A 13,938-nucleotide genomic window follows, 5' to 3' on the forward strand; every position below is an offset into this window, starting at 1 on the left:
CCACCCTAGGATCTAAAACAATTTTAATTAATATCCCTTGAAATTTAGATTAAAGATTGTATTTTAATTGAACCAAACCTGCTATTTATAGTAAACAGATCATTTGGTCTTTCAAGTATTTGTTGTTTACTATAAAACAGTTTTGACAAGCTTTTTCTTCAGAATATAGACTAAGACACAATATGCATTTGATGGCATTTGAGTTGATATTTTTTCTTGGCCCATTGGAAAGTAAAAGTAGAAAACATAAGTTAAAAAAATTTAAATACGACTGACATGTTTATTCAGATTTTGACTTTATTTTATGATTTTACTGGGTAGCACTAGATGGAGTTAGTTGTTTTTTTTTTGTTTTTTTTTTATAAAGTTGAGCTTCTAATCAGCTCCCCATACTCTTTAGTCCGCTGTTCTATAGTCTTTTTGCATGTTTTGAGAATGATGGTAGCTGTCATTACTTTCTCATTATTATCGTCACAATTCTCGCCATCATAGTAGTTTGACAGATTAATTGTCAGTTGAGTTCAATATCAAATAGCAGTACAAATTGATGTCAAAATTAATATCAAATTGATATCGGTATCGATTTTTATTTGATATTGTAAAAAATCAATTGTCAAAGTTTTCATCATTATTCTCTTTGTCATAGTTGTTTGACAAATCAATTATCAGTATCAGTTGATGTCGAAATCAATATCAAATTGATATTAGAAAATTACCATTGTCAATATTTTATTATTATTCTCGCCATTAGTTTATCAAAGACGACATTTAAATTCAGTTTTCAAAATAAGAAAGTAAAATAAAGCGAGTCCCAAAACAAGCAAGGTAGATACTTCAAAAAGTAAATCTGTCATTTTGACCAAAATATTTCACTTTGTTTTGACCAGTTCTTACTTTGAACCTACTACTACTAACAACTCACCGCAGCACCAAGCCGCCTGAGGCCAACACAGCTCAGGGACGCTCCTCCTCCATCCCAATCTATTTAAAGTCTCCCTTTTCACACCCTCCCAGGAAGCTCTTGTTTCCTTTAAATCTTTCTTTATGACGTTCTCCCATCCCAGACAAGGACCACTTGCTTTCCGTTTAGCCCTAGACGGTTGGCCGAAAAGGAAACTCTCCGGCAATCTGTCATCCTTCATCCGCACAACGTGCCCTAGTGCCCATCTCAACCTTTCTTTCCTTATAGCCCTAGAAAGCGGGATTGAACCTTGCCCTCGGCAATATCTTTCATGCAATCCAGAGGATTATAATCGGCGAAGGATTACCATTTATTAAAACAGAGAATTGTTTATATTTCTCACCAAAAATGTTGTAAATTTTCCAGAAAAAAAGAACCTGGCGCTGATGGGAATCCCATCATAGCCAAACCTCCTTGGTCAAAGTTTTTGAAATACTTTTTTTTATCTACTAATTTCGTCTAGTTTTAAAGTAGCATCAAACTTTTAATTTTGTGAATACGCATAGTTTTTGTAATAAAATTAATACGTTCAGGTTTTCAGTGAAATTGCGTTTTTCTTATTTTATTTTTTTCTTTGTTCTTTTTTTTATCTGCTAATTTTGCCTCCTTTTAACGTAGCATCAAACTTTTAATTTTGTGAATACGCTTAGTTTTTGTAATAAAATTAATACGTTCAGGTTTTCAGTGAAATTGCGTTTTTCTTATTTTATTTTTTTCTTTGTTCTTTTTTTTATCTGCTAATTTTGCCTCCTTTTAACGTAGCATCAAACTTTTAATTTTATGAATACGCTTAGTTTTCGTTTTCACTAAAACGGTGTTTTTTTTTTTTGTTTTTTTTTTTTTTGTTTTTTTCTTCACGTTCCTCTTCTCATACCTTACTAAATATCTTTTAATTTTCTTCAGACAAGCCACTGAGCTTACCGAAAGGACATCACCAGACCAGGCAGCTGCTCTAAAAGAACCCTTAAGCAGAGTAAACAGGCGATGGGAAGATTTGGCTAAAGGGATAGTAGACAGGCAGCGCAACCTTGAGCACGCCCTCCTGAGGTTAGGGCAGTTCCAACATGCCCTTGCTGAACTTATGATTTGGATTCAAAGAACTGATGGTAATATTTTAGCCGCTGTACATATTTAGATTAATTTTAAGCTAATTACCTTACTTTGGAGCTTTACTCTGCCGTGAGTCTGGAGAGCTTTCGGTTAAAAAAATTCCCACCTAACATCTGAATTTTAGATGCCAGGTGAGGTGGAAAACACCTTGTCCTGCTGCACGGTCAAGAGATGAAGGAATAATTTCTGATTAGAGGTGGTAATTTTTTAAAAGTTAAAATAACTAAAGACGTCGCTATTCATATTCTAAATTATGTATGATTGAATTTGAAATTCTCCAAATTTTTAAAGTTGTCTTGAACAAAAGACTTCTTTGAATGCCTAACTAAAAATGAATAAAAATTTTATAAGCTTAGCCCCTTACGACTTTGAAGAAGGCACACTGTCTGGCGAAACCAGAGAAAGATGTTTATGGTCGTTATTCTTTTCTTCTTAAATTCAGTGGAGAAATGAAGCCAACATATCACAAATACTATATTTGAAAGTTCTAAAGGATAATCCTATAAAGATGAAAAATTTAGAAAATCAACAAACAAGGTAAACAGGAATATTTAAGAGAAAATAAATTCAGATCAGGGATTTCTTAGCCCCCCCCCCCCATGAAATTAAAATAAAGTTTAAAATTGTTTTTAAAATAACGATTGCCCCCCTCCTGGATTTTGAATATCCCATTTTTTTGTTTTCATTGAAAAATGCCTTTTTCAAAGTATTTCCATTGAAAAAAAAACGAAATCACCCCCTTTTAATTTTAATTAAATTAAATTAAAATTTCAGTTACATTCCTTTTATTTTCATATGATCTATCACTCAGATAATTCTTGTACAAGCCCTTTCTCCTCTCTATTAAACGCAGAACAAAAGACTTGAACAAAAGACTTCTTTGAATGCTTAACTAAAAATGAATAAAAATTTTAATAGTTAGGAGGTCATAGAATGCCCCGCTCCAAACTTGACATACTATACAGGGGCACTACCTCCATTGCTGAAGAGTAGTAAAATTTGCTTCGACTCTGTTCTCTATCAGAGGAATGTGTGAATGTGAATGTGAGGAGGTGTGGAGGTCTGAGGAATGTGAGGAGGTATCTTGAAGTATCTTGTCAGTAAATATGCAAGGCAGAAAGACGACAAACACGCTGAAAGACGGTATGATTAGAATACTAGCAAGAGAAGACACCCCGCGTTGGGAACTTGGTGGATAGCGTCGTAAGACATCAAGTTCCCAAAAATTGGAGCTTGAAAACAGTAAATAATAGGTTCTACCATGGACACATGCAGGATTTCTGTATATATGGAGGGAAGAGGAGAGGGAATGTGTGAAGATTCATCGACAGAGTTACACAGCTAAATCTAATATCTAAAGTTGTTTGTAAGTTTTTCTTCAGCATTAAGGGTCATTCTTTTTTTCGAAGAAAATGCCAAAAAAGAGTATTATCCCATGAAAATACTAGAAAAAGTATTTTTCGAAATCTAGGGAAGAAGGCGGGCATAAAGTCTAGAATGGTCAAATACCACCACCTCTGCCCCCCCCCCCCCCCCGTTACAGCAACTTTCCAAATTTTCTCCAAAATTTGCACCTCCAAAAAAAAATTTCCAGCAATTTCAGCAATTTTTTTCAGCAGTGGAGCAATGTTTAGTGCCCCTGTATAGTATGTCAAGTTTGGAGCGGGGCATTTTATGACCTCCTAACTATTGAAATTTTTATTCATTTTTAGTTGGGCATTCAAAGAAGTCTGTTGTTCAAGTCTTTTGTTCTGTGTTTAATAGAGAGGGGAAGGGGCTTTGACAAGAATGATATGATTGAGATATAATATTAAAATAAGATGAATTTAAAGAAATTTTATAAAACGTTATATTAATTAAGAAGGTGTTAATTTTATGCCATATATAAAATTTCCGAGGATCTGGAAGATGATAAAAAATCATTTCTGAAAAAAAGTACTTGAGTTTTGAGCAGGGTCAAAATTTTCTGTAATTAATGGTTTTATAGAAGATGATAGATTCTGTCCCCTCCCCCACCCCGAGTTTTCAATATTTTTCAACCAATTTATCATAGATTCAATATGGGCCACTCAGCGTGTCCCCAGGTGGCGATAGGGGAACGTCCTACAGATATGTGATTATGTTATAGTAAACCGAAGACTGGCAGTATCGACACAAGATACTAGGGTATAAAAGGAGTGCTGTTATTGATGTTAAAAGTAAAGATCACTATCTATAATGTCTAGGGTTTATTTAAAGCTCAGAATGAGAATCGGAGAGAAACTTTCCAGGAACAGTTGAATACTATACTTCAGAGTTTAAAATTTGACAATGTGGAATATGGGTGGAATAATTTTAGGAAAACAATATGTGAAGTTGCTCATGGTGTCTTAGGGAAGAAAGTTAGGACCGCAGCTAGGGATATGAGTGAAAAAGCTATATGTTTAATAGAGAGAAGAAGGGGCTTGTACTAGAATTATCTGAGTGATAGGTCATATGAAAATAAAAGGAATGTAAACTAAGTGGAGAAAGCATTAGAATATGAACTAAGGAAGTGTAAAGTGGATAACATAGATAGAATTGCCGAGGATATGGAAGATGCAGCTAAACGGCATTACAGTAAAATATTGTACTGGCATGTTCGTAAATTATGAGGGAGTAGTCATCCAGACTTGTCTAAGTTCTAAGTAAGAACGGGGCCAAAATTACGCATAAGGAAAAAGTTGAAGAGAGAAGGGCAGAACATTTTGAGAATGTGCTAAACCAAGATAGAGTTGCAGGAAGTGATATAGAGGAAAATGAATAAGTGGGTGATTGTATTGTTTACACAATTTTTTTTTACACAAAAAAAACTAAAAAAATTCATAGAGGAAAATGAATAAGTTTGTGAGTGTATTTTTTAACATTTTTTTTTACACAAAAAAACTCAAAAAACACATACAAAACTTGTTTATATCCATTTTTGTTACGTTTTTACGAGTCAGACAAACATTTTAGCGGGGGGGGGGGGTTCAAAACCCCCTAACCCCCTCCCCCCCTCTGGGTACGGCCTTGGTGTACACTACTCATCAGCAATGAGTTGCTGAAGAGTAATGTACTCTTGGCCTTGGTGTACAGAGGCATGACTCTAGGCAGAAATCCTAGGTAAATGATTGACTAGTGGCAATTCAGGGCCAAGTTTTTAGCAGCCTGGTGGCATGAAGTTTGTCGTAATAATAGTACACTATCGGTATTTTACATTAACTATTTTTCATATTTCTAGTTTTTGTTTTTATTAACACAATTTTATTTTTTTATTTGTTTACGTCTGGAAAGCTTAATTTTTTAACTCTGATCTGGTGCAGAATAATCAATTATGTTTACCAACGTAAGAGTATTGTTTTTCACCTAACGAAGAGAAATTTGGCTACCGAAGTGAAATTATGCCCCCCCCCCCTCCTCCCAAGTTTGAACCCAGCTTTAAGATTTAACGAACGCATAGTTGCAGAATCCGAAACTTTCGATAGCAAATTATTTCCAGTTGGAGGAGGTCATAACCTGTTCAATAATAATTAAATAAGATCGTAATATAATAGTAATAAATTAAATAAGTACCGTTAATAATTTAAACTATATAAGAATGTAGGATAAATAAAAAATAGGACTATTAATTCTAGACCATTAAGGGAGTGTTCGAATGAGAGCTGGTGTATAGGAAGATACAAAAAAAAAACAAATGGCAAGGCCGTATCTAGGGGGGGTTACCCGGTTTGAACCCCCCCCCTCGAAATTTTTGACCGAGTCGAAAATAAGTCAAAAATTAGCAAAACCTAGGTAAAAATTAGTATAATTAGTCGAAAACTGAGTCAAAAATTAGTACCCCCCCCCCCGAAAAAGTCAAAATTAGTAACCCTCCCCCCCCCCCGAAAAAAAAATCCTGGATCCGCCCTTGACAAATGGAGAAAAAAACGTATGATCTGGAGAGCCCTGCGTAAGATTATCTTTTAAGCAACTTTCAAACTATGTTCGTAAGTTCCCGAGCTAAGTGGTTAAATTACGATACGTTAAGCATAAACTCTCACACTTAAATCAGTCCTTTCACGCTAGGACTAATTTGTGTAAACATCGATGTTTTATCGATATTCATCGATAAAACATTGTAATTATTGTAGAGGATCATCACAAGCAACCCATTTAAAAATTAAGATTGTGGATTGGAGAAGTAGATTTAAGCTCTGGTCAATCGTGAAAGGCTTCCTACGAAAGCTTTTCATTAATTTATTTAATTAAAAGCCCATTAATTTATTTTCAAAACTTATTAATCGTTTATACAGATATTCCATTTTTTCGCTACTATTTTGATTTCTCCATAACGCAACATAAATTTATGTGATGTAGAACTTTATGTAGAGCCCGGGTATATTTAGATCTGTTTACGTAACGGACAGAATTTATTGCGTAAGATTACATAACGTACCGTTACCGTTAGTCTGAAGTTAACGTACCGTTAGTCTGAAATTATTTTGATGTGAAAGGTTCTATGTGCTGTCTGAGAGTACCATTAAACGTAATCTGGTCCACAAATATAAGCAAAAATATGAGCAAAAAAAAGTTTGCTCTATAACATATAATTTTGCTCTTTTAACTGTATAACTTGCTTTAACTGTATAACTGTATAACGAAATTTTGCTCTTTTAACTGTTTACATTCTTATCTTCTGCTGAAGAGCAACTTTTTGTCAAAACGTCCACTTGTTGAGTGCTTTTTTCCATTGTTTAAGAAAGATCTACTCCAGAAATTTGTATGCTCTTACCCGTAGGATGGAAAGGCAGTGTTGTCTTAGTCGGTATTTTTATCGGATAAAAACAAAAATTTAATCTTAAGATTTGTTGTAGGGACAAAAATGTAACGCTTTTCAAGTTTTGCTGTTTCTAGCTCCTTTCCTTTTTTCTTCTGCTGAACGGTGACTTTTTGCCAAAACGTCCTATGTTGAATGCTTTTAGGTTTTTCCACTGTTTGCGAAAGATATATTCCTTAATTTTTATTTTATTCTCTTGGAGAGAAAGGCAGTGTTTTTTTGGTCAGTATTTTGCCTGATAAAAATAATAGTTAATAATGTTAAACATTTTTGTAGGGACACTAGATGAGTTGAAACCGGTCTTCGGCGATCCAGCAGTCATTGAAGTAGAGTTGGCTAAACTGAAAGTGTTAGTAAACGATATTCAAGCTCATCAGAATTCAGTTGATACGCTGAATGATGCAGGAAGGCAACTTGTTGAGGCAGACCGGTATGAAAATCCACTATTTTTCTTAGAAATTAATATTTCTCTGCCTAGTGAGTCATTAACAAGGCAGTAAGGGATGTAACTGTCCATCGAGGTTCATCTCAAGGGAGCCAATGGGGGGATGGGACAATTGTCTCCATTAGATTTGGAAAATATCTTTTGGGATTTTTATTGGAAAAAATCGAAAAACACCTAAAACTGTTTATAAATAAATTTTATAAAAATAGATCCCCTCTTTGTTTCTATAAATTAGCGCCCTGTTTCATCTCTTTATCTGTTAAATTAATATTCTACTGCCTAGTGAGTCATTAATAAGGCAGTAAGGGCTCTGATTGTCCAGCGAGCTTCATCTCAGGTGCAGCAATTGGGTGAAGGGGCAATTATCTCTCCTAGATTTTGAAAATTTGTTATTGTTTTTGGTATTTTCATTGAAAAAATCGAAAAAAAATTGCTCATCTCCTAGATTCTGAAAAATAAGTCTCCTCAAATTTTATGACTTGGCACCCGTGCTTTATCTCCTTTTTACTATTTTTTTTTATCCATTTTCTCATTACAATTTCAGAGCTAAGTTTCATTAAAACACAGGTTTTTCAAGATTTGTAACATAAGTCGATTTTTATAATTTTTAATATACAGTGCAAATAAATAATGGCTTATATATAACTTTTCATATTTAACTTCAGCTTAATGTAAAAAGCTGCATCAATTTTTTTTGGAAGACTTATGATACGAATCGATTCTGATAAGTAATGTGTGATCATAGGACAATTTTTGGTTTAATACAAAAATTTGAGCTCAGTAAATTTGGGCTCAAAGGAAAGAGCTCCATTAATTTTACATTATTATTTTACACTATTAATTTTACATAATTACGTTAATTTTATATCTTTATTTATTATTAAAAGAATAATAAATAAAGAATACAGATTGTTCTTTAAGATTACATGTACAAACACATTCCTGTAATTTAAAATTTAAATTCCGAGAAATTAATTGTAGTCACTAGAAAAAAATTTTCTTAACTTGAGCTCAACGTTTCTACATTAGAAACAAAATTAAATTTCCAGCTGTATATGCTATAAAAATTATTTAAATGATAAAAAAATACCGAATTGTTTTAATAGATAATAATGGAAGATTTACTTGTATTTATTAGTGCTGTTAATTTAGTCGTTCATTTTAATGGGTATCCTTGAATTTTGATCTTTTTGGAAAAAAACAAAATCTACAATCTTCACAAGGAAGTATACGTTACTTTTTTGCCTGTCATCTGAGAAGCTTTGCTCCTAGTCTATAACTGAGTTTTGAATATGTTATCTATTTCTATAGCTTTTCAAGAATGAAGTTAGTTGATATTTTTTTAGGTTGGGTGGAGGGGGGGTGGAAATGAGACGCATCTTTTACGTATCTGGGCATTATTGATTTTTTTTTCTCACATCAAATATCTATATTTTAGGGGTTCCGATGATGCCAATCGAACTCAACAAAAATTAACGGAACTGAATAAAAGTTGGACTGATCTAGTTGAGAAATCCAGCTGCCGACAGAAAGAGCTTGAAGATGCGCTTAAAGAGGCACAAATGTTCCATGCCGATGTCCAAGACCTGCTTCTGTGGCTTAGTGATGTGGATTCAGCGTTGACGACATCTAAACCAGTTGGCGGGTTGCCAGAAACAGCCGCTGAGCAGCTGCAAAGATTTATGGTGGGTAGTATCTTACTTTTACTTAATATTAGTCTTATCATAAATTATCAGTCTTATTATCAGTCTTATTTACATAAATTATTAGCTCACTCAGAGGCTGTATTTTTAATGCTGAAGTTTACTTTTCTTCTTGTAAAAGGAAATAAGAGGTATAAAATTTTCAAAGAATGGTTGATTTCTTCTTAGCTTAGATGATTTCGGCCTACTTCACTGTTTCGACTGTTTCAGGCCTCACCTTCCGAATGCTTGATGGCCAATTCTTAGTTTCCTGTACAGCTCACGTTATAGCAACTTCGAATTTTCTGCCAAACTTTCGTTCGATTTGCAAAAGCCTTGTTAACTTTCTTAGTTTACTTTCTAAACGCGAAAAAAGTAGATTTGTTAGTTAACCAAGTTTCGTTAAATCGAACGCAACCCAGAATTATCACAACAAACTGAAAATAATTGCATAAAGCCTCACGATTATATTTACCTCTGTTTACAACAATTCTCGAATAACCAACCTGAATTTTAATCCTGGATTCGGAAATCAGCCGAGAACAGAAAGATTGTGAACTGTTAGTAATATTGCTCATGGTTAGTAACCTTGCTCAGTAAATGGCTGGGTATATTGTGTCACCGGTTAATTTCTGAAACCTGCTCCGAGTTGGTTTCTAGATTCGTCGAACTGCTATGTTTAGGCTATAAAACAAAAATCGGTTTTTGGAAACGAAAATGGTCGAAAACAAGGCAGTTATATTGGCTGATAGGTTTGTGGCTTGACACTTCCGAAGCCTAATTTATAAAATTTTATGTTTCCTTTCAATAATTAAAAGTTTTCAATTTCGGAGACCACACTGCCTTTCCATGACGATAAATAAAAGTTCAAATAGGGATAAAATCCTTTTAATAGACAGTGAAATAGAAATTCATAAAAAAAACAGATATTTCGGTCACATATACAGTGACCGTCGATCAATAGTAAAACTCTGGATATATGGCTGATATTTTTGTGAATTGTCTATTTCACTAAGTCTAATTTATAAAGATTTTATCCTGTTTACCTTTCATTTATCGTTAAAAGTTTTCATGGATGAATATCTTTTCAAATGGTTCAGTCTCAAGAGCTGGTGCATCCCAAGAATGAATTGGGGTTCATTCTTGTGAGGAGAAACCCCAATTCATTGAAACCCTATTGACAAAATTCTAGGGAGGAGAAACCCCGTTCCGAAACACCAAAAGTAAAAAGTCTTAAAATATTTAAAAGTCTTCTAACAAAAAAAAAAAAAAAAAAAATGTTTAAAAATATTCAAGCGACATAGTTACTGTCTTCAATCAAACTGCATCGATCTTCATCGAACTGTCTTCAAGCAGTTCATCGTTAGTAGAGCCCAGACATTAGAAAAAAAACTGGCAAGGTTTTTTGTCAGAGTTCACTGTATTATGTGCTTGTGTTTGTATATATAATTGTATATTATGTTGTGTTTTTCTACCTTTATATGTAAGAGTCAAATTTATTGCTTTTGGAAACCAAAATGATCAAATTTTGAAAGTAAATTATTACTGGAAAAATTTCAAAAATAGCTTCAATGAAAGCAAAAAAAGATTGATTGAAAACGAATTTTTAAAAATGAAACCAAATTAACAAAAGTAAGGGTTGTACCCATGATGGTAAGGTCTTTTCCCTAAAGCTATAAACTGTGTTAAAAAAAAATATTCGAGAAGAGATAGTAGTGATATAATCCCCCCCCCCCTCCCCCACAAATTCAGTGGATTGTCAACTAAGTATTATCTTTTTGTGTATCATGGATGTTATTTATTTATTTGTCTTTATGTATATGTGTAAAGAGACTTTGCAAAAAAAAAAACCAGCATTTGCTAGTATGTTTTTATTGCAACTTTTCATTTCGGAAAACTTCCTTTTTTAAAATAATTTTCTATTTAATAGAATCAAAACAGAAAGGGCTATAACTTGTTGAATAGTTATCTAAATCAGCCGAATTAGGGGGTGGAGGGTTACTAAAACTACTAAACTTAGAAAGGTGTAGAAGCAGGATTTTTGAATTACTTAAGACCCATTCACAATTAGATTTCATTAGTACCTAGATTCAGATTGAGCTAATTTGAGCCAACCAGATATGTATTTTTGATTGGCAGAAATATCCTATGAAAGTTATGATTGGTACTAACTAAATCCCTGCATTAATAAAATGTAACAGTGAATGGTTCTTTAAGGCTTTAATTTCTAAAATGACTTTCATATTTAATGGTTTTGCTTCTACTTCTTTTTTTTTTTTTGAATTTGTCAGATATGTGCAAGAATTGGCAATCGTGGCTTCGCGATTTTTTTTTTTTTTTTTTTTTTTTTTTTTTTTTTTTTTTTTTTTTAGAGCAACCATGTACTTTTTCTTTGGTAATATGTTTGGTAATATCTTTTCGATTTGTAATATATCTTCCACTTTTTCGTAATTGGATATTGCAAACATTATTTACAATATCTAATTTGATATTTGCAATATCAATATGCAATCTATTGTTTGGTATTTTTTCCTATTCTTTCAAATGTTTTGATATGTTATTTGTTATTATTGTCTTATTTCTAGACTGTTTACGACGAGTTAGAAGAAAACAGGCCAAAGGTAGAAACTATCCTACAGCAAGGGTCTGATTATCTCAAAAGATCTAATGAAGGTGCCGCATCGTCGCTGCAGCACAATTTGAAAACATTAAGACAGCGCTGGGAAATGGTGATGAATAGGGCTAGTGATAAGAAAATCAAGTTGGAAATTGCACTCAAAGAGGCTACAGAATTTCATGAACAACTTCAAGTAAGCTTCGCACAGTGATATATCTATCTGTCTCCTTCTCATTTAAAAATGTGTTCTCGTTTCAAAATGTAAAGATCTACAAAATATATCTTTTGTTAGATAAATACCATTATTTCCATTGAAAATTTCGTAATTTTGCTCTCATAAATTTTTGCCTTTACAGGGGGAACAGAAAAGTTAATTACTTCTACACCCCCCCTCTGCTCACGTACTTTTTGTCATCTAAGGCTAAATGATATCAGAAGTAGAAGAAATAATCTATCTCGACAAGATGCCCTTATTTTCGTTGAATATTTCAAAATTTTGCTCTTATAACTTGTTCTGCCTTATAGGGTGAATGAGGAGGGTAACTACCTACTTCCCTGCTTTACGTACCTCCTCTTACCCTCCTTTTTAACCATTTTAAGATAAAACAATAGCAGGAGCAGAAGAAATAATCTCGTTATATTGGTATAAGGTATAAAGTATATCGTTATATATATAAGGTATATTGTATATTATATGGTATAAGGGTATACCATACCCTTATTTTCATTGAATATTTTCGAATTTGGCTCTTATAAATTTGTTTTCTTGCCTTACAAGGGAATTAATAATATAATTTCCTTTTAACCCCCTCTGCTTACACCCTCTACCATATAAAGCTAAAACAATATCAGGAGTAGAAAAAATAGTTATATAGGAAATAGCAATGATGTTTGTCTTATCATTAAAAAAAAATATTTTATGCACGTGTATATAATTCAATAAAGAGCATATTCGATTTCAGCCTTTCAGATGCCAATTGTAGCAAGTCCTCTTTGCAAATTTTTGAGTTTTCGCGTCGATGTCGTTTATTTTTATCTAACTTCATATTGTCACTAGGGTATTCCCAGCTTAAAGTCATTTTCTTTATAATATGTGTGCAAAACATACAGTCGTATAGTTTGAAACGCCTTTTGCTGCGCCAACTGTTCAAAGCTATGTTGGTCGTTGGCTCAGATTGGCTATTGGTCCAAAATAAATGTTGAGATTAAGAACAAATTTTAATTGAAAAAAAAAATTCTAAAAATAAGGGTTTCTTAGGTAATTTTTGTCTTATTGGATTGACCAATAGTTAAAAAGCAGTGTCATAGCCAGATAACAGAAAATGTGAAAGAACTCGATCTCGATGTTTACGGACTCCTCGTAAGATCTCGATGTTTACGGACTTCCTACTTTAAGAAGAAAAAGAAAACTATCATAATTTTTCGTAGAGTTCTTGAAGAAGTTAAACCTTTTGGTCTTTGCTTGCCATTCAAGAACTGTTATATAGTATTACTTAATTATTGGAAAACATCTTCTAAAAAGGAAGTTATCTAGATCAATTAAACTATGGAAGGATGTGATCGAGTGGAGCAACTTTCTTGAAAAAAAAACTTATAAAAAGAGAAAACGGAAAAAGATAATGTAAAGAAAAAACTTTTCTAAAAGGTACTTTGACTGATGGAATAACCTTTCTTGGGGTAAAAGAAGTTTTTCTTTGGATCCGTCAAACTGTGGAAGGACGAGATTAAATGGAATAACTCTTCTTTTCTTTAGTTTCTTAGTTTTTTTTTTGTTTAAATTATCTTCTAATTTCCAGCTCCATTGCTGATTCATTATTGCCTTTGATTCAATATATTTTTGATTCATCTATTTTGATTCATAAAATATAGTATATGGTTTAAGTATCTTCTTTGTTTATATCATATTTTAGCTTCTTTTTATTTTAGCTTTTTATTAAAATCTCATTATTACATTGAAAATTTGTTTATACAACTCATAAACCAATTAAATATAATTGTTGAACCTGTCATTTTTTAAAATTTAATGACAAAACAATCGGTTTAGATTTGTCTCTAATGCATTAAAACTATTAATGGGTTAACAGAATCTGAAAAACCCTCACGAGGGCAAAACTGGTTTCTAGAATTTTTGAATTATCCACCCCGATTTTTCTTGTTCATCCATCACTGCATTCTCGTTTCAAAATTTCTCTTTTTTAGGTGTTTGTTAATTGGGTAACAGAATCTGAACAAATCCTCTTCGGACTAAAACCGGTTTCTAGAATTTTAGGCTTATTCATTCCAATTTTCTTTATTTATCTCTCATTA

The 13,938-nt window shown here is 32.8% G+C and overlaps 1 protein-coding gene across 1 annotated transcript in view; it reads left to right on the plus strand.

Annotated features, from left to right (window-relative positions):
* Window positions 1-13,938, plus strand: part of shot (dystonin-like protein short stop) — a 429,136-nt gene that overhangs the window by 356,214 nt on the left and 58,984 nt on the right. The window contains 4 exon segments of the mRNA XM_089095886.1: window positions 1,865-2,067; window positions 7,164-7,317; window positions 8,771-9,017; window positions 11,600-11,824. Coding sequence (XP_088952012.1) covers window positions 1,865-2,067; window positions 7,164-7,317; window positions 8,771-9,017; window positions 11,600-11,824 — 829 coding nt within the window.

The sequence above is a fragment of the Artemia sp. Qi Xiang Cuo genome, chromosome 10 (genome assembly GCF_049724085.1).
Source record: "Artemia sp. Qi Xiang Cuo chromosome 10, ASM4972408v1, whole genome shotgun sequence".
In the NCBI taxonomy this organism is placed as follows: domain Eukaryota; kingdom Metazoa; phylum Arthropoda; class Branchiopoda; order Anostraca; family Artemiidae; genus Artemia; species Artemia sp. Qi Xiang Cuo.